At 43.3% G+C, this 26,562-nt stretch overlaps 1 protein-coding gene across 4 annotated transcripts in view; it reads right to left on the bottom strand.

Annotated features, from left to right (window-relative positions):
• The window catches only part of SLC7A2 (solute carrier family 7 member 2), a 135,445-nt gene that overhangs the window by 43,648 nt on the left and 65,235 nt on the right, over positions 1-26,562 (bottom strand). For all 4 annotated transcript variants that reach the window (XM_056558991.1, XM_056558963.1, XM_056558974.1 and 1 more), the window contains exons 2-5: positions 16,254-16,644; positions 11,211-11,366; positions 9,010-9,175; positions 1,704-1,840 (exon numbers count right to left, since the gene is read on the bottom strand). In XM_056558991.1, the coding sequence (XP_056414966.1) occupies positions 1,704-1,840; positions 9,010-9,175; positions 11,211-11,366; positions 16,254-16,629 (835 nt within the window). In that variant the 5' untranslated portion in view covers positions 16,630-16,644. The remainder of the gene's footprint in view (positions 1-1,703; positions 1,841-9,009; positions 9,176-11,210; positions 11,367-16,253; positions 16,645-26,562) is intronic.

Raw genomic sequence — 26,562 nt, 5'->3', positions numbered from 1 at the left:
CCAAATTAGGAAATTAGCGGTTTCCCCACATTAGGAAGGTAGCAGTGTCCCCACATTAGGAAGGTAGCAGTTTCCCCACATTAGGAAGGTAGCAGTTTCCCCACATTAGGAAGGTAGCATGTTCCCCACATTAGGAAGGTAGCATGTTCCCCACATTAGGAAAGTTGCATGTTCCCCACATTAGGAAGGTAGCATGTTCCCCACATTAGGAAGGTAGCATGTTCCCCACATTATGAAGGTAGCATGTTCCCCACTTTAGGAAGGTAGCATGTTACCCACATTAGGAAGGTATCATGTTTCCCACATTAGGAAGGTAGCATGTTCCCCACATTATGTAGCATTGTTTCCCCCCCCCCCAGACACACACACACACACACACACACACACAGACAGACACACACACTCATGCACACACACATAGACACACCTACAGGTCCTGCGCTGCGCTTCTCCTCACCGGCGGCGGCCTGACGAGTGACGTTACTGACGTCCTCCTGCGCTGGTCTGCAGAGGGACGTCACGTGCGTGACGTCACTCATCAGACTCGGGCCGGCCGGCCAACCGGAGATGGGGGGGAGGAGGGTGGGGTATGTGAAGGTAATGGGCTCTATTGGACGGGGCGGGGGGTTTTGATCGCAAACGCAGAGGATGCACCCCCATCAAGTCTTGTTTGTAGTCTTCCGGCATTTAGCGCTGCTTGCCCGAAGCAGGGATAAATGCCTGAAGAAGTCACCTGCCCGGTGCCCGGAACTGCATATCCCAGGCGTAGGGCAATACAAATTGCACATCTCTGGTGTGGGCCCCAAAATTTCATGTTTGAGACCCCTGCCCTATCCAAAGGATAGGGGATGTGTCAGATAGGGGATACACTTTTGCAAGCTGGATAGCTCTTTTAAGGAACTTCCAATTTTCCATTTTTTTGTTTCTAAGTTATTGGCATAAAGCTAGAGTTTCATATATAAGAACTGTCACTTGCATTATAAAGTACTTGCCTGTGATATACTAATGCAATGGAAACCCAATAAACTACACATAATAGCATGACACCTGGTATCCCTTGTTCTTATACAGAGTCTAAGACTTCAAGTGTTACATTACTTATAACCGATATACAACTGTGCTGTTTATCAATATGTCATAATTGCCCTTTATTAACAGGGTGGGCAAAGCTGGCGAGTAGCCAAACCAGAGCAGATTTCTTACTAGTAGTGACAGTAGGAAATCAGCTATACCTCAGTAAAGGATCAGGCCTTCCATGAGCTATTGGTCTGGTGGCATATAGTGGGTATGATACTTCTCTGGAAGTCACTCTATTACTTCCACGTAGGATTGACATAATGCTAAGCATTGTGGTACACCTACAGTTTACATACAAGGGATACAAATATAATCATAGTGCCAATTTTACTTCTAAAAGAGAAATTGTGAGAAATACTCTTCTAGTTCACCATTTATATAAATAATCACACCATAAGATAGCAACATCATGAAAAGGCAACTCGGTGCCATCCTTTATGATAATCCAATAAGTGAAACATACTGGTATATATCCATATACTGTTGTACTTGCATAGTAGCTCCTTGTTCTACTTAGCAGTGAAGAAAGATTTTTAGCCTGCACTGATATTCCAGCCTGCTTCATTCAATAGGGCTATCAAGTACTCTGCCATCTATTTAAAGGTCGTGTGCACACTAGTTCTTACCGGTTGTTGCAATGCAGTCAAACCCAACGAAGGCATAGAAGCAAGTAGCTGCGCCAGCCAGCATCCCAGTCATGCCATATGGCATGAAGCCTCCAGCTCCATGTTTACTAGTCACATTTTCATATGACACATAGTTTCTGAGAGAAGACAGAATATTAAAGTGTTTATCACAAGTGTTGTTCAATATATAAAAAATATTTGAAGTATCAGGGAATTACAGAACAGCCATAAATGACATACTGATATGTGCCTGTGATTGTAAAAAGTTAATTTATTTATTTATTTAGTTATTTGTTGATAAGGAGTTTATAACATGTAACAAATAATAATATTACTAATAAACATAACATTGATAAATAACATGGATTTATAAAGCCACTAGAGATAAAAAATACAGATTGAAGCTCAACAAATTCTTTAGTGGAGATCTATAATTCTTCAACAACTGCATACAAAATGAGTTTTACAGTAGTTTCAATTAGTGTTGGGCACGAATATTTGCATTTCAAATTTGTATCACAAATTCGCGAATATTCGCTTTTCTCCCCAATATGTGAATATTTGCATATTCTTTCTTTTCTCTTGTGGGCAAATTAGAATAATGCAAATACACTGTCAGAGGTTATCAACAACATCCCTAGCAACCAATAGTAAAGTTCCCACCCCCTCACTGTTTTCTTGAATACGCGATTATGTGAATATTCACATATGCGAATATTCGCATATGCGAATATATAATGAATGTGCGAAATTCACGAACATAGGACGAATATTCGTCTATATATTTGCGAAAAATCGCGAATTCGAATATGGCCAATACCGCTCATCACTAGTTTCAATATATTCTATGTGGCATGGGAGACATGCCTGGGTTGTGGCAGGTATTAAAGTTTATCCTTTGTGCATAATGTGTCAAAAGCCACTTGTCAGTGGATAAACTAAGAATCTGGTGTCTGGTGTAATTCTCCAAAATCAGACTGGTTGTCACGATGCCGGCTGGCAGGAGGTGGATCCTCTGTGCCAGAGAGGGATTGGCGTGGACCGTGCTAGTGGACCGGTTCTAAGTCACTACTGGTATTCACCAGAGCCCGCCGCAAAGCGGGATGGTCTTGCTGCGGCGGTAGTGACCAGGTCGTATCCACTAGCAACGGCTCAACCTCTCTGACTGCTGAAGATAGGCGCGGTACAAGGGAGTAGACAGAAGCAAGGTCGGACGTAGCAGAAGGTCGGGGCAGGCAGCAAGGATCGTAGTCAGGGGCAACGGCAGGAGGTCGGAACACAGGCTAAGAACACACAAGGGAACGCTTTCACTAGGCACAAGGGCAACAAGATCCGGCGAGGGAGTGCAGGGGAAGTGAGGTATACATAGGGAGTGCACAGGTGAACACACTAATTAGAACCACTGCGCCAATCAGCGGCGCAGTGGCCCTTTAAATCGCAGAGACCCGGCGCGCGCGCGCCCTAGGGAGCGGGGCCGCGCGCGCCGGGACAGGACCGACGGAGAGCGAGTCAGGTACGGGAGCCGGGGTGCGCATCGCGAGCGGGCGCCACCCGCATCGTGAATCGCATCCCGGCTGGAGGCGGTATCGCAGCGCACCCGGTCAGTGGATCTGACCGGGGCGCTGCAGAAACGAGAGTGTAGCGAGCGCTCCGGGGAGGAGCGGGGACCCGGAGCGCTCGGCGTAACAGTACCCCCCCCCTTGGGTCTCCCCCTCTTCTTAGAGCCTGGGAACCTGAGGAGCAGACTTTTGTCTAGGATGTTGTCCTCAGGTTCCCAGGATCTCTCTTCAGGTCCACAGCCCTCCCAATCCACCAAAAAGAACCTTTTTCCTCTGACCGTCTTGGAGGCCAGTATCTCCTTCACTGAGAAGACGTCAGAAGAACCGGAAACAGGAGTGGGAGAAACAAGCTTGGGAGAGAAACGGTTGATGATGAGTGGTTTAAGAAGAGAGACATGAAAGGCATTAGGAATACGAAGAGAAGGAGGAAGAAGAAGTTTGTAAGAGACAGTATTAATTTGGCACAAGACTTTGAAAGGACCAAGATAGCGTGGTCCCAGTTTGTAACTGGGGACACGAAAGCGGACATATTTAGCGGAGAGCCATACCTTGTCTCCGGGAGCAAAAATGGGGGGAGCTCTTCTTTTCTTATCGGCAAACTTTTTCATGCGAGATGAAGCCTGTAAAAGAGAATTTTGGGTCTCTTTCCATATGGTGGAAAGATCACGAGTCACTTCATCTACAGCGGGCAAACCAGAGGACAAGGGAATAGGGAGGGGGGGAAGAGGGTGACGGCCGTACACCACGAAAAATGGGGATTTAGCAGAAGATTCAGAGACTCTGAAGTTATACGAGAATTCGGCCCATGGTAGAAGATCTGCCCAGTCGTCCTGGCGGGAGGAAACAAAATGCCGTAAATAATCACCCAGGACCTGGTTAATTCTTTCTACTTGCCCATTGGATTGAGGATGATAAGCAGAAGAAAAGTTTAATTTAATCTTGAGTTGTTTACAGAGGGCCCTCCAGAATTTAGACACGAATTGGACGCCTCTATCCGAGACGATCTGCGTGGGCAACCCGTGAAGACGAAAAATGTGTACAAAAAATTGTTTAGCCAACTGAGGCGCTGAAGGAAGACCAGGAAGAGGAATAAAATGTGCCATCTTGGAAAATCGATCAACGACCACCCAAACAACAGTGTTGCCACGGGATGGGGATAAGTCTGTAATAAAGTCCATACCAATCAGAGACCAAGGCTGTTCGGGGACAGGCAGAGGGTGAAGGAGACCAGCAGGCTTCTGGCGAGGAGTCTTGTCCCGGGCACAGACAGTGCAGGCCCGCACAAAATCAACAACATCCGTCTCCAGAGTCGGCCACCAATAGAAATGAGAGATGAGTTGCACGGATTTCTTGATGCCCGCATGGCCTGCGAGATGGGAGGAGTGACCCCATTTGAGGATTCCGAGGCGTTGGCGTGGAGAGACGAAGGTCTTCCCTGGAGGAGTTTGCCTGATGGAGGCTGGAGAAGTGGAGATCAGGCAGTCAGGAGGAATGATGTGTTGCGGAGAGAGCTCTACTTCCGAGGCATCCGAGGAACGAGAGAGAGCATCGGCCCTGATGTTCTTATCGGCAGGGCGAAAGTGAATTTCAAAATTAAACCGGGCAAAGAACAGAGACCACCTGGCCTGGCGAGGATTCAGCCGTTGGGCAGACTGGAGATAGGAGAGATTCTTGTGATCGGTGTAAATAATAACTGGAAATTTAGATCCCTCCAGCAGATGCCTCCATTCCTCAAGTGCTAATTTAATGGCCAGTAGCTCTCGATCCCCGATGGAGTAGTTCCTCTCCGCCGGAGAGAAGGTCCTAGAAAAAAAACCACAGGTAACAGCATGCCCGGAAGAATTTTTTTGTAGAAGAACCGCTCCAGCTCCTACTGAGGAGGCATCAACCTCCAATAGGAAGGGTTTAGATGGGTCAGGTCTGGAGAGCACGGGAGCAGAAGAAAAGGCCGACTTGAGCCGTTTAAAGGCGTCTTCCGCTTGAGGAGACCAGGACTTAGGATTGGCATTCTTCTTGGTTAAAGCCACGATAGGAGCCACAATGGTGGAAAAATGTGGAATAAATTGTCTGTAATAATTGGCGAACCCCAAAAAACGTTGGATAGCACGGAGTCCGGAGGGGCGTGGCCAATCTAAGACGGCAGAGAGTTTGTCTGGATCCATTTGTAGTCCCTGGCCAGAGACCAAGTATCCTAGGAAAGGAAGAGATTGACATTCAAACAGACATTTCTCCATTTTGGCATAAAGTTGATTGTCACGAAGTCTCTGAAGAACCATGCGGACATGCTGGCGGTGTTCTTCTAGGTTGGCAGAAAAAATCAGAATATCGTCCAGATACACAACAACACAGGAATATAAGAGATCACGGAAAATTTCATTAACAAAGTCTTGGAAGACGGCAGGGGCGTTGCACAGGCCAAAGGGCATGACCAGATACTCAAAGTGTCCATCTCTAGTGTTAAATGCCGTTTTCCATTCATCCCCCTCCCTGATGCGGATGAGATTATAAGCCCCTCTTAAGTCCAGTTTGGTAAAGATGTGGGCACCTTGGAGGCGATCAAAGAGTTCAGAGATAAGAGGTAGAGGGTAGCGGTTCTTTACCGTGATTTTATTAAGACCGCGGTAGTCAATGCAAGGACGTAGGGAGACATCTTTTTTGGACACAAAGAAAAATCCAGCTCCGGCAGGAGAGGAGGATTTGCGGATAAACCCCTTTTTTAAATTTTCCTGGATGTACTCAGACATAGCAAGAGTCTCTGGGGCGGACAGAGGATAAATTCTGCCCCGGGGTGGAGTAGTGCCCGGGAGGAGGTCAATAGGACAGTCATAAGGCCTGTGAGGAGGTAGAGTCTCAGCTTGTTTTTTGCAAAACACATCAGCAAAGTCCATATAGGCCTTAGGGAGACCGGTTACAGGGGGAACCACAGGGTCACGGCAGGGAGTACTGGGAACCGGTTTAAGGCAGTCCTTGAAACAAGAGATACCCCAGCTCTTGATCTCCCCTGTGGACCAATCCAGGGTTGGGGAATGGCGTTGGAGCCACGGTAGTCCAAGGAGAATTTCGGAAGTGCAATTGGGGAGGACCAAGAACTCAATTTTTTCTTGATGAGGTCCGATGCACATTAGAAGGGGCTCCGTGCGGTAACGTATGGAACAGTCCAATCTTTCATTGTTAACACAATTGATGTAGAGGGGCCTGGCGAGACTGGTTACCGGGATGTTGAACCTGTTGATGAGAGAGGCCAAAATAAAGTTTCCTGCAGATCCGGAATCCAAGAAGGCCATAGTAGAGAAGGAGAAGGTAGATGCAGATATCCGCACAGGCACAGTAAGACGTGGAGAAGCAGAGTAGACATCAAGGACTGTCTCACTTTTGTGCGAAGTCTGCGTGCGTCTTTCCAGGCGGGGAGGACGGATAGGACAATCCTTCAGGAAGTGTTCGGTACCGGCACAGTACAGGCAGAGATTCTCCATGCGGCGTCGTGTCCTCTCTTGAGGTGTCAGACGAGACCGGTCAACTTGCATAGCCTCCACGGCGGGAGGCACAGGAACGGATTGCAGAGGACCAGAGGAGAGAGGAGCCGGGGAGAAAAAACGCCTCGTGCGAACAAAGTCCATATCCTGGCGGAGCTCCTGACGCCTTTCGGAAAAACGCATGTCAATGCGAGTGGCAAGATGAATGAGTTCATGTAGATTAGCAGGAATTTCTCGTGCGGCCAGAACATCTTTAATGTTGCTGGATAGGCCTTTTTTAAAGGTCGCGTAGAGGGCCTCATTATTCCAGGATAGTTCAGAAGCAAGAGTACGGAATTGTATGGCGTACTCGCCAACGGAAGAATTACCCTGGACCAGGTTCAGCAGGGCAGTCTCAGCAGAGGAGGCTCGGGCAGGTTCCTCAAAGACACTACGAAATTCCGAGAAGAAGGAGTGTACAGAGGCAGTGACGGGGTCATTGCGGTCCCAGAGCGGTGTGGCCCATGACAGAGCTTTTCCAGACAGAAGGCTGACTACGAAAGCCACCTTAGACCTTTCAGTAGGAAACTGGTCCGACATCATCTCCAAGTGCAGGGAACATTGTAAAAGAAAGCCACGGCAAAACTTAGAGTCCCCATCAAATTTATCCGGCAAGGATAGTCGTAGGCCTGAAGCGGCCACTCGCTGCGGAGGGGGTGCAGGAGCTGGCGGAGGAGATGATTGCTGAAGCTGTGGTAGTAGCTGCTGTAGCATCACGGTCAGTTGAGACAGCTGGTGGCCTTGTTGCGCTATCTGTTGTGACTGCTGGGCGACCACCGTGGTGAGGTCAGAGACAACTGGCAGAGGTACTTCAGCGGGATCCATGGCCGGATCTACTGTCACGATGCCGGCTGGCAGGAGGTGGATCCTCTGTGCCAGAGAGGGATTGGCGTGGACCGTGCTAGTGGACCGGTTCTAAGTCACTACTGGTATTCACCAGAGCCCGCCGCAAAGCGGGATGGTCTTGCTGCGGCGGTAGTGACCAGGTCGTATCCACTAGCAACGGCTCAACCTCTCTGACTGCTGAAGATAGGCGCGGTACAAGGGAGTAGACAGAAGCAAGGTCGGACGTAGCAGAAGGTCGGGGCAGGCAGCAAGGATCGTAGTCAGGGGCAACGGCAGGAGGTCGGAACACAGGCTAAGAACACACAAGGGAACGCTTTCACTAGGCACAAGGGCAACAAGATCCGGCGAGGGAGTGCAGGGGAAGTGAGGTATACATAGGGAGTGCACAGGTGAACACACTAATTAGAACCACTGCGCCAATCAGCGGCGCAGTGGCCTTTTAAATCGCAGAGATCCGGCGCGCGCGCGCCCTAGGGAGCGGGGCCGCGCGCGCCGGGACAGGACCGACGGAGAGCGAGTCAGGTACGGGAGCCGGGGTGCGCATCGCGAGCGGGCGCCACCCGCATCGCGAATCGCATCCTGGCTGGAGGCGGTATCGCAGCGCACCCGGTCAGTGGATCTGACCAGGGCGCTGTAGAAACGAGAGTGTAGCGAGCGCTCCGGGGAGGAGCGGGGACCCGGAGCGCTCGGCGTAACACTGGTGTTCAACTGCTTAACCCTGACATATGTAAAGCTGGTCATATACATAAGGCAGTCATTGTCTGAATGCTTATTCAGAAAGTTATTTACCTCTATCCCCTGTGTACATGGATACTCAGCTCAGCCGAGTGTGCATCTATTCAGAAAACTCTTATCAACCAAGTGATGGGACAGTAGTAATCCAACATGGCTGATCCTTCTCTCCATGGGCATCTGCTCACAGTGCAGAGACTAGAGGCCGCTATACATATTAAATGGTCGGTGGGTAACAAGTTTAGCCAACACATACCAAATTTGTATGGGCGTTTAAAGCAGCTGTTAACCCTCTCATCAAATTTAGCTTTATAACTACTTTTAGATCTTATATTGGATAGGACATAAGTATAGTTATAAGAATATTTTGACATTTAATTTAATGCAAATGTTGTGGTACATGCCAGCAACCCACATGGTATGCTACGGGATACCCAGGTGCCCCCGCCGGATCTAAAAGTGACTATATTCAGCACATTTGTGAGCATGAACTGTTTTTCTGTAAGAAGCAGAAGCCCACTCACTAGTATATGCTCACAAATGGGCGAAACATAGTAACTTTTCAATTATGTTGGGCAAATTAAAATGAATGGATCTGATGGGGACACTGGTATCACTTATCAATGGTACAATGAACCCATCCATTATATGTCTTACCCAGGTGGAGCGGAGATATTTTGAAGGAAGGACTCGGATATCTTCCAGTTTTGTACATCTCCTTTCACAAATCCAGCAATCATTACAAACAAGAGGACCAAAACATTGACTGCTGTGAACACCTTATTCACCCAGGCTGATTCCTTTACTCCAAAGGATAATAACCCTGGACAGAAAGAAATAATTATATGGAATGCACAGCACATTATTACATTTTGTGAACATAGCAGATAACACAAGGATACAGACAGAAAGTGTTGTAATGTATATGTGTGTTCACTGTTTAACAAAGCCCGTAATACACATAAGTTGTAGAGCACACACTCAATTGGCCAACGGGTATCGCCTCCAATCTCCCCATAAGAGTTAATTAACTTTCTGGCGTATATTCTGACGTATACTGACAAAGTCACAGTAATCTCCCTGAACTGAATATTTCAAACATAATCTCACTCCTCATTATTATAATAAGATTAAGTCATCAGCTTCATATGATCATGTGAGATAACTTTATAAGATCATGTGTTACAACTGATTCTTCTATTTAAATATCATACAAAACTAATTATTATGGGAAATTGTAAAAGCATCAGATAGACTGAAAAAAGCAAAATGTCTATCTACAGTCATAAGAAACAGAAAGTACAATGTCTTCTATGACTATGACATAACAGGGCATAATAATAATAGCTAAAAAAAAATTTGGGTTCATAGAAGGTCTTAAAGGGGTACTCCGCTGCTCAGCATTTGGAACAAATTGTTACGAATGCTGGAGCTGGCGTCGGGAGCTCATGACCTCATAGCCCCGCCCCCTCATGATGTCCTGCCCTGCCCCCTCAATGCAAGTCTATGGGAGGGGGCGTGATGGCTGTCACAACCCCTCCGATAGATTTGCATTGAAGGGGGCGAGGTGTGACATCATGAGGGGGCGGGGCTATGACATCACAAGCTCGCAATGCCGGCTCCAGAATTCGGAATAGTTTGTTCCAAACGGCGAGCAGCGGAGTAACCCTTTAACATATCATGAGATAAGCAACGCCCAGAAGGTTTCACTGTGTTATTGTTTCTTTAACAACAATTAAGCCAAAATGGTAAAGCCGTGAGTAAAAATCTAAGTGCCCCCCATGAATCAGCTGGTTGAACCTGCTTTAGCAGCATTAACTTAAAGTTGTTTTCTGTAAAAATGTATCAGTCTCTCAAATTGTTTAATTAAGGCTAGTGGGCATCGGTTTATACACAGCTCTTCAATAAGGTCCCACAACAGCTTTTTAATAAGGGTGAGTTCTGTACTTTGACTGAGCCATTGCAACACCTTGGGTTTTTATATTCAGCCATGTTGTTGTAGATTTGTTGATGTGCTTGGCATCATTGTCCTGTTGCATGAACAATGAGGAATTTAAAGTCGACTCCTCAGGTGACCTTACTGATCCCTAATGCTCATTCGGTGCCTGCAGACCCACACTTCCCGGTCCTGTCTTGACAAAGAGAAAAATCCTTGCTTATCAAATGACTAGTCACAAAAGTGACCCAGCAGTAAAGAGTAGACTAGTGTGCACCTAGTGAGTATATGGACTGGAGCAATGAGGGATTGGTGGGGTGAGCTAGTCTGCCCCTTTTTAAACAATATTTTTTTTGCTGGTCAACATCTTTTTGTACTGAGATACAATGTTAAGTATCTATCAGTACAGCATATTTAACCGTCCTGTGACCAAATAACCTTATCTATGGGTAGGGTCCAATGACAGTCACAAGAGCGAGCTCCATGCTGTGGCTGTGTAGCTCTGTAAATCCGTTCATAGCAGCGGAGTTTCCACTGTAGAAACAGTGCCTGCACGTAACAGATGCGCATTTGAAAATCTGCCGCTAGAGTTAACTCTTGTGGCTGCCGTCAATGCATCCGCAGCATGAAACACAATACGGATGCGCTCTGTGTGACCCTACCCTACTAAAGGTATATCTGGCACAGGGTTTTTTATTTGTTTGTTTCTAAGTTGTTGTTTGTTTTTTTGCTTTTGTTTATTTATTTATGTATTTACTTATTTATGTTTGGATCGGAAACAAGTGTTCTGCCACCACAGGGAAAATGAGGCATTATATGATGTCTTTTGAAATCTATGTGTTTCCAACAAGACTCTGAATAAACAACAAACCCAACCTAATGCTATAACAGTATACAGTGCACATTGACATCAGAGTCTTACCTGATAAAAGCAATATGAGACACACTGCAAAAAAATCAGGATATTCAGCCAGTCCAGGTGAATTCATCCTGAAATATGTTCTAAAAAATTCACCAATCTGCTTCCCTAAAAGTTCATCAAATGTGCCACTCCATGCCCGTGCCACACTGGAGGTACCTGCAAAGACACAGCAGTAAGGAATTTAATTCAAGTTTACCAATTTTAAATTTTGAAAGAATTATGACATCCTAAAATTGGCCTGTTTAAATAATATCTATGGGCTTTGTCATAGAATAAAACATCTATTGTGGAAACCAATGTTCTTTATTGTGTTTAGTTAGGAAATCCTAAAAATAGCAATCCCTAAATGATTTCTGAACAGCTGGATGTCTATGATCTTAAAAAGATCAGTGTGGTCACATTGTTCATTATAGAAACGATATTAGTTCAACTGACTGATGCCATTTTAATGGTTTGTCTTTTTTTTTACTCGACAGCGTAGATTTTAAAGGGAGAATTGCCTAAGATATTCTCAGACGAAGTAATTGTTTTTTATGAGGTTCAAAGAATATTTCTATACAAGAGAGCAAGCAAATATTAATCCATCCTGTATAAAGATCCAATAGAAACAATAAATCTGTTGTTTCATTGATCGAGGGGATCGTAAAAATGATGAGTGTAAGCATCAGCATCCACCAGGACTGTACCGAATGAACTGTCCATTAGGTCTTCAAAAACTATGTTTGTGATGGAGGGAAGGGGGTATGAGGGGGGGGGGGGGGTTTGTGATGGAGGGAACGGAGTATGGCGCGGGGGGAGGGAGACGGAGGGGACGGGCTAGCGCCGCATGTAACTAACTAATAGTTTATCTACACAGGGTGCCTCCAGCTGTTTCAATACTACAACTCCCAGCATGCCCTGACAGCCAATAGATGTCAGGGAAGCTGGGAGTTGTAGTGGTGAAACAGCTGGAGGCATCCTGTGTAGATGAACTAAGGGCGGAAGTCCCCCCCAGCAGGCATCAGTGACGTGGTGCCTGCTGGGGAAGTCTGCCTGGTAGTGAGCACACTGCCAGGCAGACAAAAAGCATTTTTAATATAGTAAAAATTAAAATTAAAAGCAGGGAGGGGGTTAGGGATAGATTGGCAATAGGCAGGGACAGGAAAAAAAATAGGATGGTGGGAGCTACCCTTTAAGAACAAGAACAACTCTTTGTCTAATAGTTTCCTCCCGACTACAATAACATCAAAGGAAAGATGTTAGATGATGTAAGGGTATTGCTGAAGAAAGGAAACTCTTGGTGGACCTGGTTAGTTTATTGCTAAAAATCTTACACAGTCAGACAATTCATTACTGCAATATTCACTAATGGCTGCCTCTACATACAAAAGTATTTTACTATAATGGGAACAAATGAAAAGAAAAGAACAATACTCATGTTGGATATTTTCTGTCAAGACTTACTTACTAGCAAGAAATCTAAAGCAGGTCAGAAAAAAATTCCAAAAGAAGCATTTGCAGCGTTGGCATCAATAGGAGTCATTTTCTGTCAATACCTTGTTTAGGCCTTGTCCACATGAATGTATAGAAATAAGTTTCTGAATTTGGGCAAAACATATTGATTTTCCAGCCCAGCATTTTAGTAGTATGTCTCCTATTCTTAGGGTGTATTCACATGGCAGAATTTCCGCTTGCGGAATCCCGCCTCAAATTAAAGCCCATAGACTTCTATAGGATTCCGCACTCCCATACACACTTCTGAATTTCCACTTGCGGAATTTCGCTAGCGGAATACTAGGTTCACACGACAGAATTTCTGGGCAGAATTTCTGCCGGAGATCGAGCCAGCGGCGCTACGACTGGGCAGATTGCATTGCTGCCCCCCATAGACTGCAATGCATTTCTGGGTGGATCTTTTGGGAGATCTGCTCTGAAATGCATTGCCATTTATGGGGATGGCAATGTAGTCCACACGGTCCTAGTGCCGCCGGCTTGATATCTGCCAGAAATTCTGCCCAGAGATTCCACAGTGTGAACCTAGCCTTAAACACCCTTATAGGCAGATCTAGCTTATACCCGTTGTATCAGCTGTAAATATATAACCAAACATAAGAATATTTTAAATATAGATGCAAATACTTGCCATAGTCATTACACTATGAGATTTAGGAGGAATTTATACCACAGGGAAATATGAATAGTTAGGCTTCTTTCACACTATAAAATTCATCTGTTAAAAGATCCGTTATAAACGTCCGTTATAAAAGCTTTAAAAAAGGATGATTAAACGTCCGTTACAAAATCCCATAAAAGTCTATGGGATTTTTTGATTATCCTTTATGACCCGTTATAGTCCGTCATGACTAACGGACGTTAGTTGTGACGGAAAAATTAATGGAACATGCACAAATTTTTCTTCCGTCACAAGAAACGGATAAATTAACGGCCGTTATTTTTAACATTGAAGTCTATGGCAAACGGATGAACCTTTATGTCATCCATTTGCACTTGGTTTATAATACCCGTTATTACTTCTGAGCATGCTCAGAAGAGGTGAGATCAGCAGACTCCTGCAGTGCTGAGGGAGTACTACTACTACTCCCATCATGGAACAGGCTTGTTTCCATGATGGGAGTAGTAATTACCTGGCTGCAAGAGTCTGCAGAGTCTGTTCCATGATGGGGGGTTGTAGTACAGGGGCTGAGGGATTGATCACACCGGGTTTCACTTCAGAGACCGTATGTGAACCGAAGTTATTAAACAGGGGAGCAGGCGGCATGCTCCGCAACCCTGAGTTGTATCAGTGTGTTTTAACTTTCATTTTTGAATCCTCCTCGGGGAGCCCTGAATGGCCGGTGCTGAGGAGCCAATCAGGGCTCTCAGCGGGAGATATAAAAATGAACATTGTGAGTAGCAGGGGGCCATATCTATATTAAATGAGCTGTGGGGGGCAAGATATACAGCTCAGCAGGGGGGGGCAGACATATAGTTTATATATCTTGCCCCCAGCGCATTTATAATATGCCCCATGCAACGCATTAATAAAGATATGACCCTCCGCTGGCGCATTAATAAATATATACCCCCCGCCATCGCATTAATAAATATACCCCCCGCCGGTGCATTAATAAATATATACCCCCGCAGTGCATGTATGATACCCTCGCAGCACAGCACATCCATATACATATGCCGCTGCAGCGCTATATGTGAAAAGCATTCTAGCAGCAACATCGGCCTGCCCGATGCTGATGATAGAGATACTTTTCATACATAGGGCTGCGGAGGCATATGTATATAGATGCGCTGGGTGGGGGGCAGATAACGCTATATGCCTGCCCCCCCCAGCACATCTATATACATATACCCCTGCAGCGCATAGACAGATGGCTGCTGGCACTATGCGCTGCCAATAGAAATACTTTTCATTCATAGCGCTGCAGGGGTATATGTCTATAGAATATAGACATATAGCATTATCTTTCCCCCCCCCCCAGCGCATCAATATGCATATCCCGCCACAGCCCTATGTATGAAAAGTATTTCTATCAGCAGCATCGGGCAGGCCAATGCTGCTGCTAGAATGCTTTTCATATATAGCACTGCGGTGGCATATGTATATAGATGCACTGCGCTGTGAGGGTACATTATACATGCACTGCGGATGGGGTATATATTTATTAATGCACCGGCAGGGGGTATATATTTATATTTATTAATGCGCCGGCGGGTTGTATATTTATACATGCGCCGGCGGGAGGGTATATATATATGTGAATGCGCTGGTGGGAGGTCATATCTTTATTAATGCGTTGCAGGGGGCATATTATAAATGCGCTGGGGGGGCTAGATATATAGGCTATATGTCTGCCCCCCCTGCAAAGCTATATATCTTGCCCCCCCCACAGTGCTTTTAATATAGATATGGCCCCCCCTGCTACTCACAATGTTCATTTTTAAATCTCCCGCCGAGATCCCTGAATGGCTCCTCAGTACCGACCATTCAGGGCTCCCCGCGGGGATTCAAAAATGAAAACACACCATGCATCTCAGAGTTGTGGAGCATGCTGCCCGCTCCCCTGCTTAATAACTTCAGATCGCATTGGGTCTCAGAAGTAAAACCCGGTGCGATCAATCCCTCAGCCCCTGTACTACAACCCCCATCATGGAACAGACTCTGTTCCATGATGGGGTAGTAGTACAAACACTAATGTAGCCTCCCCAGCTGTCTAGAGAGTCCCCCAGCCAGGGAATTACTCTTCCCATCATGGAAAGAAGTCTGTTCCATGATGGGAGTAGTGGTAGTCCCGGCTGTGGGAGTCTGTAGGCAGAGGTGCTACGGCCATACATGAGGGATGTTATGACGGGTCTTAACGGATTAATATTTATTCAGCCGTTAGCACCTGTTATTCAATCCGTTATTATACATCCCTTTTTACACAGAAAACAGACGTTTAATAACGGATGAATGCTCATGGTGTGAAAGCAGCCTTAAAGGGTACCTCTCATCAAAAAAACTTTTGATATATTATAGATTAATGTATGCAGAATAACTTTACAATTGCATGTTATTAAAAAATATGCTTCTTTCTATTTAATTTTCCACTTTGAAGAAATGACCACTAGGGGTCTCCCTACCAGTCCTGGCAGCAAGCATTTCAGACTCATGCTGGAGTCCTAAACACTACGAGCTGCCAGCCTGCTTTGTTCACAAAGGAGAACACTCAGAGCTGCCAGCCTGCTTTGTTCACAGCCAAACAGGCTGTGAACAAAGCAGGCTGGCAGCTCTGAGTGTTTAGGACTCCAGGAGGAGTCAGAAATGCTTGCTGACAGGACTGATCGGGAAAAATACAATAGAAAGAAGCATATTTTTCATTAACATGCTATTGGAAAGTTATTCAACATTCATTAATCTAAAATATATCAAAAGTTTATTTGATGAGAGGTACCCTTTAACTGCCCATGTCAACAAGACCACAACACTGACAACTCTCCTGATGACTATACAACATAAAGCAGACCAATGACAAAATCGTGCTATTGTCTTATAACATGGAGTCTTACCTATGACATAAGATAGAATAAGATTCCAGCCTGTAATAAATGCCCAGAGTTCCCCAACTGTGACATATGTGTATAAGTAAGCTGATCCAGTTTTTGGCACCCGGGCTCCAAACTCAGCATAGCAGAGGCCTGCCATTACAGATGCCAGTGCTGCAATAAGGAAGGAAATGACAATGCTCGGTCCAGAGTTTGACTTTGCCACTTCTCCAGCAAGAACATAGACTCCGGCTCCAAGAGTGCTTCCAACTCCCAGAGCGATGAGGTCCACAGTCGAAAGGCAGCGACATAGCTTGGAGTCTTCAAGACTGTCTAATGTTACAATCTTCCTTCTAAGTAAACTTCGAACGACTGATAAAGCTGGTCCACAGGGAACCATGATGGCTTCTTCTTTCTAAACATAAAAAAAAAAAAAAAAGAAATCTGTTACAGAAACATACAATGCCCAAATTTGTTATGAACTTGACATGGGTGTGTACATTCTTACAACTATTGTACTATGGGTGTAACTATAGCTGATGCAGCCAGAGCAGCTGCTGCAGGGCCCAAAATCTCACTCATGTGAGGGAAAAGTGTTTAAAAATCATAATGGTAACTTTGTGTTTTATCACACATTTACGTTAGTACAGTGGTCCCTCAAGTTACAATATTAATTGGTTCCAGGACGACCATTGTATGTTGAAACCATCGTATGTTGAGACCAGAACTCTATGGAAACCTGGTAATTGGTTCTGAAGCCCCAAAATGTCATCCAAAAAATAGGAAAAAGTGAGGATTAAAGAAAAATAAGTAGATAACAAATATATATAAAGCAAGTCCTTACATATAAAAGTAAGAAAGATCTGCTGGGAGCTGTAATCACTGTCTATGTCAGCGTTTCCCAAGCAAGGAGCCTCCAGCTGTTGCAAAACTACAACTCCCAGCATGCCCGGACAACCAAAGGCTGTCCGGGCATGCTGGAAGTTATAGTTTTGCAACAGCTGGGGGCACCCTGCTTGGGAAACACTGGTCTATGTGGAGGACAGGAGCTTCTTCAGGGTCCTCTACAGTACATGCAATGTCCTAAAAAAGTAAAATGGAGTCGCCCTTACCTGGTGTCCAAAGGAGCAGGTAACCCTGGTACAGGTAAAGTGTACAGAACATGTAATACCTCCCTGTACTGTAGGGGGCGCTACCAGACATCAGTCAGTGCATACGCTTCAGTAATACAGGGGTTTTACCAGTAAATTGCCCATTCTGATTGGTCGGTTCTTCCGGCCATTGACACGTTGTCAGTTGTATGTTGAGTCTGGTTTCAAGTTACAATGGTCCAGAAAAGACCATTGTATGTTGAAACTATTGTATGTTGAGGCCATTGTAAGTTGAGGGATCACTGTACTCATTTTTACATTTGTATTATGGCTGTAAGTCCCAGCCCGACTGCAGGTCCCGAGCCTTCCACATCCATGCGTTGTGTTACATGTTGGTGCAGCAGCAAGTGTTGGGTGCTGGGACTCAACGATCCCCTATTGATAGTCTATCCTAAGGATAGACTGGCAATCAATTTCTCCTGGAAAACCTCTTTGATTCCCTCAATGAAGTTCCCTCAATGAACTGTATAAAAGCCATTGTACACCGCTAAACAGCTTGTTTCTAAAATTCATACCGTGCCCACTACCAACTAATGTTACATTTAATGGTATAGTGTATTCAGCGAATATAGCTCCAACTACAGACTTCTGTACAATTTAAAGTGTGTGTTGTCAGCCAAAATGAAGATTCTCAAGAAAAAAAAAAAGGAAAATAAATAAAATCAAACTGCAGGCACATTGCCGAAAAGGCTCTCCCATAGAGATATATGGAGGGGGCATGGCAGCCACCGCTTTGGGCAGGGGTTGTGATGCGCCGCTCCAGGGGAGAGCCGGGGCTCCATACAGTAGATCGCGAGGGGCCCCAGCGGTCAGAACCCCCTCCTGCGATCTAAAACCTATCCACTATTCTGCAGATAGGGGATACGTTTTTTAGTATGACAAATCTCCTTTAAGCGACTGGTGATTTGTTTTATTTGCATACTGTAAATTATTTTTTTAAGTAGTTGAGAAAAGCTCAGGCCAGGCCAAATATTCCTTGCTCTTTATTGTAGTTGCCTAAGGCATCAATAAAGAAGCATTAAAGGGGTACTCCGGTGGAAAACTTTTTTTTTTTAATTAACTTCTATTAAAAAATCTTAATCCTTTTAGTACTTTTTAGCAGCTCTTTGCTACAGAGGAAAATCTTTATTTTTTTTATTTTATTTTTTGTCTTGTTCACAGTGCTCTCTGCTGACACCTGATGCCCATATCAGGAACTGTCCAAAGCAGGAGAAAATCCCCAGAGCAAACCTATGCTGCTCTGGACAGTTCCTGACACGGACAGAGGTGTCAGCAGAGAGCACTGTGGACAACACAAAAAAGAAATTCAAAAAGCTGCCAAAAAGTACTAAAAGGATTAAGATTTTTTAATAGAAGTAATTTACAAATCTGTTTAACTTTCTGGCACCAGTTCATTTAAAAAAAATAAATAAATAAATAAAAAAAGTTTTCCACTGGAGTACCCCTTTAAACTACTAGCACATGAGTAATGGCTTTCCTTGATATTACAGTATGTGCTATTGTGTCTATATATACACCTTTAAAGGGATACTCTGGTGGATAACACTTTTTTTTTTTTTTTTTATAAACTGGTGCCAGAATGTTTAACAGATTTGTAAATGACTTCTATTTAAAAATCTTAATCATTCCAGTACTTAGCTGCTGTATGCTCCACAGGAAGTTGTATTTCTTGTATTTCCCGACAGTTGTATTTCCCGACAGTTCCTGACATGGACAGAGGTGTCAGCAGAGAGCACTGTGGTCAGACAGAAAAGAATTCCAAAAAGAAATACAACTTCCTGTGGATCATACAGCAGCTGATAAGTAGTGGAAGGATTAAGATTTTTAAATAGAAGTAATTTACAAATCTGTTTACATTTCTGGCACCAGTTAATTAAAAATAAATTGGTTTCCACTGGAGTACCCCTTAAAAGTAATTGTCTACTAATCTATTTTTTTTATTCTTCTTTACACAACATACTTCTTCTCTATCAAGCAAAACACTCAACTGGCAAGCAAAGAGAATATAGGTTGGTCAGTGTTGGACTATACTATAGTGTGGGCACATTATGCACAGCATGATACAATGACATTTACATGTCCACTTGCCCTGATGGCCAGATCCTACCTTGGCAGGAAAGTTTGCCTTGCATTCATGTAGCTTTCTCCATTCACCTCTAAGTAAGTTCACTAAAAGCATAAGTCCCATAGACATAATTGGGATGGGCCAGTTGTTTTTGTGGCCATTTTTCATCTATGGGAATGTGATAGAGGGTACTGTGTGATCCAGTTCTTAGAAGTGGGATGGGGACCCCTATTAAATCTATTGCCCATGGCCATTCATCAACCTTAATCCAGCTATGGATTGGCCATGGATTATGTTAACATTCTACAATGATTTTTGTTATCGTATGGCCTCTGGTGTGAACTAATAGATTCCTATTTATATATTTTAGGAATAATGCAAAAAATCCAACATCACAAAAAGTATCAAACACAAAAGTTATTTGTACACAATATTATCATGTGTAAAATACTAGTAGACTTACTGTAAGATGCAATATGACCCTAAAACAAGTATCAAGTATCAAGATTTGTTCCCAACATTGGCTTCTATAAATAACTCTTTTTGGATAAATCACGATGTGCTACTTCAGCCAGCAACTAACTGTGCACAGTTTGCAAACAAGAGCAATTTCTAAGTGTTACAAAAGCTCTTTCACGTAATGTGTTTGCTTGTACTCTTATGGAGGGTGGAGGAAGAGAACGACAGGTGATTGGATAGTCACTGACATGGTGGAAATAGCTGTGACTACAAGACCTATAAATCAAGCCTCAGTAGAAGGAATCAGGGAAATATGAACACCAGAAATATCCAGATGCGCTTGTTTCCAGCCATGGTCGAAATTAGAAACATGTTATTGTTAATTCATCTTGATATTCTACATAATTTTTTTGCAGTATTCCAATGAAAACCAAAGGGAAATAGTTTTTTTTATGTGTCAGTTACTTTTAAGGAGCCCTTTAGAAACCACAATATATGGTGCCTTGGACCCACAGTTTTCTGCATTACCAGGAACATAGGTAAAAAGGGTACGAGGTAGTCACAACCGGGCCCTGGTGCCTAAGGCGACATTGGCTTCATAAGAAGACATTTATATTATAAATGGAGACCCTTTTACATATTTCTTTTACAGAGGACCGGGAACTTTACGTAATTGCCTCTGCAGACTGATGCCTTCTGGTGACTTACGACCCTATTAGGGCCAGCAATAAGCTGATGAATGAGCAATTGCTCATTTTGACCAATCAAAAGTCATTGTTCTTTGGCAGCACATCTCCCATTGAAATAGGAGATGTGTGGCTGAATAGTGATGGCAGAAAAAGGGCTTCATAAATGATCTAGTGATCACATGACCCTCCCCGTACAACGCTCAAACCTTGTAAAAGGTTCTCCAAATGAGTGCCACTTTATCAACTTCTACTAACTTAAAGAGTACCTGTCATCAAACCATATTTTTTATATGTTTATAGTTCCTTGTTTGTAAGTGTGAGGTCACTTTCCTCCCTCCCACACATCAACCCATTGAAACACAAATGAGCTGTATTCCATTCAAAAGACCAGTGTTTTCTAACCAGGGCGCCTACAGCTGTTGCAAAATGATCTCTCCCACCCAGTGGTCGCTCTACCTATTGAAGCAGAAAAGGCTCCCTTTGCACACCTGACTAGTGAGATCATGTCTCAGTCGCACTGCAACCTTGGAAACCCTGAGACGAGTCATTTTTTATGCTGTTAAAAATAAATATTGGGGTGAAAATCACCAAAGAATTGCGAGACCACTGTCACACACAGGTACAGACACTATATTATGAACTACACTAACTTTACAGCCCCAGTAGCATAGTTAAATAAAAAAAAAATCCTGGAATTCCCCTTTAAGCTAGGACTTATCATTTTTATATGGATTCAAAAATGCCTCCATATTACGCTACGAGGGAAACTGGGCTAAATATGTAAACTACACTATAAACACCACAAAAAAAATGAATAAAAGTGGAACAGAGAAATACCCAATCACACATCCAGGGACAGGTTTTGTTTTTCTGATCAAGGACAAGTGTGTGCTAACCAATAGACCACCATACAGTGGCTACACAATGGCCAGATAGCAGGTCTACACAGGCAGTCTGCAGGGTACCCTGCAGACTATACAAGAAAATACCGCACAAATCAGACACAGGCACAAGCAGAACATACAATTATAGAAAACCTGACACCTCTCCTAACAGACACCGATGTCTGTTTTAGTAAGCCCTTTTATCTTTAATGAAATAACAATTTTTGAAGAAAATGTTTTTATTATTGATGTGTTTGATAAAGTATGTGTGTGTGTAACTTTTTTCTCTATTTTTTAAATTTTTAAGGTAGTGCTACTACTCCCAGCATGGAACAGACTGTTCCATGATGGGAGTAGTAGTACCTGTACTAATAGACAGATCACCCCGGGTGTCACTCCTGACACCCGGGGTGATCTGTCTATTAGTACAGGTACTACTACTCCCAGCATGGAACAGACTGTTCCATGATGGGAGTAGTAGTACCTGTACTAATAGACAGATCACCCCGGGTGTCACTCCTGACACCCTATGCAATCGTCCTATCTATTGCAGAGATGCGGAATGACTTTCTCATGCACTCGCATCTCTGCACTATACTCCGGGCCGGCCAGAATTCACATCACATATTTTCCGCCCAGAGTGGTGATTGGCCGGATGGTGGCAGCCAATCGCGACTCTTGGTGGTAAATATGAATCAGTGATGTGAATTCTATTCACATTACTGGCCGGCTGGAGTATAGTGCAGAGATGCGAGCGCATGACAAAGCCACTCCATCTCTGCAATAGAAAGGACAATCGCATCGGGTGTCAGGAGTGACACCCGCTGTGATCTTTCCTTAACTGCAGGTATACTACTACTCCCAACATGGAGCACATTCTGCTCCATGCTGGGAGTGGTAGTATCTGCATTAATAGAGAGATCACAATGGGTGTCACTTCTGACACCTGTTGCGATCTGTCTATTAAATTGATCCCTGTTTAAAAAAAAATTCTTACAAAAAATATAAATTTTGTTAAATCGGCACTCTCATTAAAAATATGTTTGCTATTGAACTCCTTATGGTAAATAAAAAATATTTCTAATATACTTTGTTTAAAAAAATGAAGTTTTCTTTGTTTTATTTGTGCTTAAAAAAGCTCAAGAGCACATTTTCCCCCATCTCATACACAGACTTTGGACCAAAGCCCAAACACAGTTAGTGCAGCCTGGAGAGCTGAGGGGGTGTGTCCAACCAACAGCATATGGCAGTTAAGTGTGAGAGAAGCTATGATTGGATGAGGCTGGACACACCCACCTCAGCACTCCAGGCTGCACTTCCTGTGTTTGGACTTTGGTCCAAAGTCTATGTATTAGATGGGGGAAAGTGTGCTCTTGAGCGTTTTTAAGCACAAATATATTTACCATAAGGAGTGCAATAGCAAAAATTAGTTTTAATGAGAGTTACCCTTTAAATACACATTTTTCCATCTCTACTGTATCTTTTCTTTTTTTTTAATGGTACCCTACGAAATGTTTATAAAAAAAAAAGGTATCTCCATCCCTTTTTTGGATCGCTAAAGTCCAAAAAAAGAATAAAAAACACCTGCAAAAACGCCAAAGTTAAAACCCACATGACATTTTTATTGCCGTTTTTTCACTCCCATAGACTTTTATGGGAAGAAAACGCCAAGATTTTCCCGAAGAAAAAAAAACACCAGTCTCAACAAGAGGTCATTTTTGAAAAACTGCTAAGGAGACAAAAATAGCTTTAAAAACGCCAAACTGAAAAACACCAAGTAGATATGGCATTTTGCAGTTCCCTATTGACTTGCAGCTAACATCTGGCCACAGCATTTTTTCGCAAAAAAAAAAAAAACGAAAAAAAAAAAAAAACAAACACCATGCAGGACAAAAAAACGCCATGGAAACCTAGCCTTACACTTTTTAATGACACATCCTGGGGGGTAACACCTACTTCTCAGTTAGGCCTGGACAACAAGGAGACTTTTTGTAGTAGGTATAATTGATTTCATATATTGAGTGACAGCTGTAGTTCACAAGATTACATGCAACGTGATGTATGGCTTTGTACTATAGATGCAGCTTCAGTAAATATTATAGTAAATATTAATTACTAGCATCACAAAAAACGTAGGGCAGGCCATACATACATTTCCAGGTGGAATAAAAGAGGAATATGATGCAGAGTTCTTAGTAAATATGCTCTACAATTATTATAACAGCTAATTTACTATAACACATGAGAGGAGAAATGATGGCTCCTCTAATCAGGTGACTCACAGATGACGTCTGCTCTGACTAGAGATGTTCTCTCCCTTTTCTTTTTCATCCACAACAGACTGCCATGAAGACCCCTTTTGCCCCTTACTTCCACAGACACCCCAGCCTCTATAGCAACACAAATAAATTCAGATGCCAGGCCATTAGATAGATTCAGACCCGACACCCTAAAAAATAATATAGACTCCAGACCTGACAGCCTAAACAAAATACAGAACCCAGACCTGACACCCTAAAAAAAAAAATACGGTATAGACCCAAGGCCTTTCCTCCTTAAAAAAATACAGGCCTGACCACCAAAAAATACAGACCCAACCCCGTAAAAAATACAGACCTCAGATATGACCACCTTAAAATACAGACCGGACCCCTTAATAATATACCAGACCCTAGACCTGAAAAAACAGACTGCCAGACTAGGCAGGGCTGGAGGGGACCATTTGCATTACTTTCAGTGGCGACAAAAAAGCTAACAGCGATACGGGAGAATGGGACAGCCCATTAACTAAAAACCTAAGCGGCCCATGGGGAATCTGCAGAGGCCAAGAGGATTGTAAGTCCGGGCCTGATTGGATCTAGTGGGGATTGATTAGTTGATTAGTCTAATTAGGGAATTGATTAGTTGTGTCTATCTTTTCACCATCTTTCTTTACGATTATCTGTCCTAGTTTTAGACATATTTGTCCTAGTCGCTGATTAGATAATGTTCCCCAGAAATCTGTCCAGTTGTATAATCTGTTTAGACCATTTTTATTATTGTCTTTTTTTGGGAAAGAAGTAAGAGAAAATCAAGCTGGTACATAAGTCTTATATTTTGACAGTACACTGTCCTCCCCCTTTTTGAACAGAAATATAAAACCTGTCTGGAGTCTTGTAGAGAGACATTCTTTCTGGTAGAAAAGAATCATAAAAAATGTCTTAAAGAGGACCTGTGGCCAATCCCCTCAAAATTAAGATTTTTTTAATGTTAGTAAATAGCTTAGGGTGCCCTGATCACAAATATTTTTCCATTTTTTTGATTTGCCCTTCTGTTCCTGAGATATGTGGGTTTATAGTTTATCTCATAATTCATTAATTCAGTCAGATGGGCGTGATCTTAGTTTTAATAATGGGAGTGACTCAAGTGATGGGCGGGATTATACAGTTAGGGAGTGTGAATGTTTCACATTGAGGGGCATGTATGCCTAATACACACCCCTGACTGTATAATCCCGCTCATCACCTGATACACAATTTACACCTTGAAAGTTTTTCTCTCATACTGGAATGGCCGGCTGCCAGACTGCTAGAGTTCTCGAAATGAGAATTTAGCCACATATCACTGTTTAGGGTGAAGTATTAGTGGAATTACTTTTCACTTTGTTTCCAATTCATCTCTTTAAAGTCATTTCAGATGTCTGCAGTTTAATGTGCCGCACCGTTCTGGTGTTGTTTTATAGCCCACCATCATATGATTAAAGGGCCTGGCAGGGTTTTGTTGACTTCATGATTTCCATCCCTTGTATATGAGACGGTCACCATGACCCTTTGGCGATTTTACTCTTTATTACTAGTGTTGTTTCAATCGAGAAGATAACAACTTTGTACACACAGGTAAAAAAGAAGGGCCAACCTGAGCTGGGCATCTGCTTTGCATTGGCATGATCTATGGTAGATAGACCCCCGAGACCTGTGGTCTTACGCCGGAGTCACACAACTCTTCTCTCTATGTCAGTGCAACTATGCCTGCTGTGCATCTATCTATCTAACTATCTATCTATCCATCCTGTAGCTAATTTTGAGGTTAGTCCATCCATTGGGCAACAATAATGTATCCTAGTTTGTATGTATATGCACTGGCCATATACGTGGTCTCCTATAGCGGAAACAGGAATCGTAAGTGATGTGTATGCTTTCAGCATAGGAGAAGCACGGCCTGTCCATTCCACATATGTCTTTGAGTTATTATTTCACATACAGTGCAGTTTAGCTAATAGGTAACTGTTACATAGACACATCTGTATCCATTCTCATTACACATACTAAGTAGAGCCTGTGGCATTCTATTATTGAGGATGTTAAGCAAATGTTAGAAGCAAAGCATGTATACTGTTCTCATTCATGCAGAGTGGCCATAAATATACAGTAGCCAGTATACATGAGAACAGAAGTCATTTTCATTGATGGCATCCCTCCACACAAATTGCTTAATATATTACTTTTTCATTGGATATTGGTTGGCATGGCTTTTATTCATGGCATCAATATTGGCAGGATTGGCATGGCAACCAATTACATCAATATTGTAGAATTAGTAATCTATCCCTTAACATAGCACCAAATGAAATCCAATGAGCCCAACTATTAAAATTGGAGGAGTATTTTCAATTTCCAAGACATTGCTTAAATATGTAAATGTATTTTTTCAGTTTTTTTGAATTTTTTTTACATTAATGATTTTGTAATAGTGTTTTTATCATTTTCAATAATTGGGCCCATAAGAACAGTTTAGAGTCCCAGACCTATTGCTAGAGCAATATTTGTTCACAGAAATGCGCTTAGAAATAAAACATTTCTATATACCGTATATACTCGAGTATAAGCCGAGTTTTTCAGCACGATTTTTCGTGCTGAAAATGCCCCCCTCGGCTTATACTCGAGTGAGCTCTCCGCCTGTCAATCCCTTCTCAGTGGTCTTCAACCTGCGGACCTCCAGATGTTGCAAAACTACAACTCCCATCATGCTGGTTGTAGTTGTAGTTTTGCAACATCTGGAGGTCTGCAGGTTGAAGAACACTGATGAAGGGATTGACAGGCGGTCATG

The sequence above is a fragment of the Hyla sarda genome, chromosome 1 (genome assembly GCF_029499605.1).
Source record: "Hyla sarda isolate aHylSar1 chromosome 1, aHylSar1.hap1, whole genome shotgun sequence".
Taxonomy (NCBI): Eukaryota; Metazoa; Chordata; class Amphibia; order Anura; family Hylidae; genus Hyla; species Hyla sarda.
This window is presented reverse-complemented; position numbering and strand designations above follow the sequence as displayed.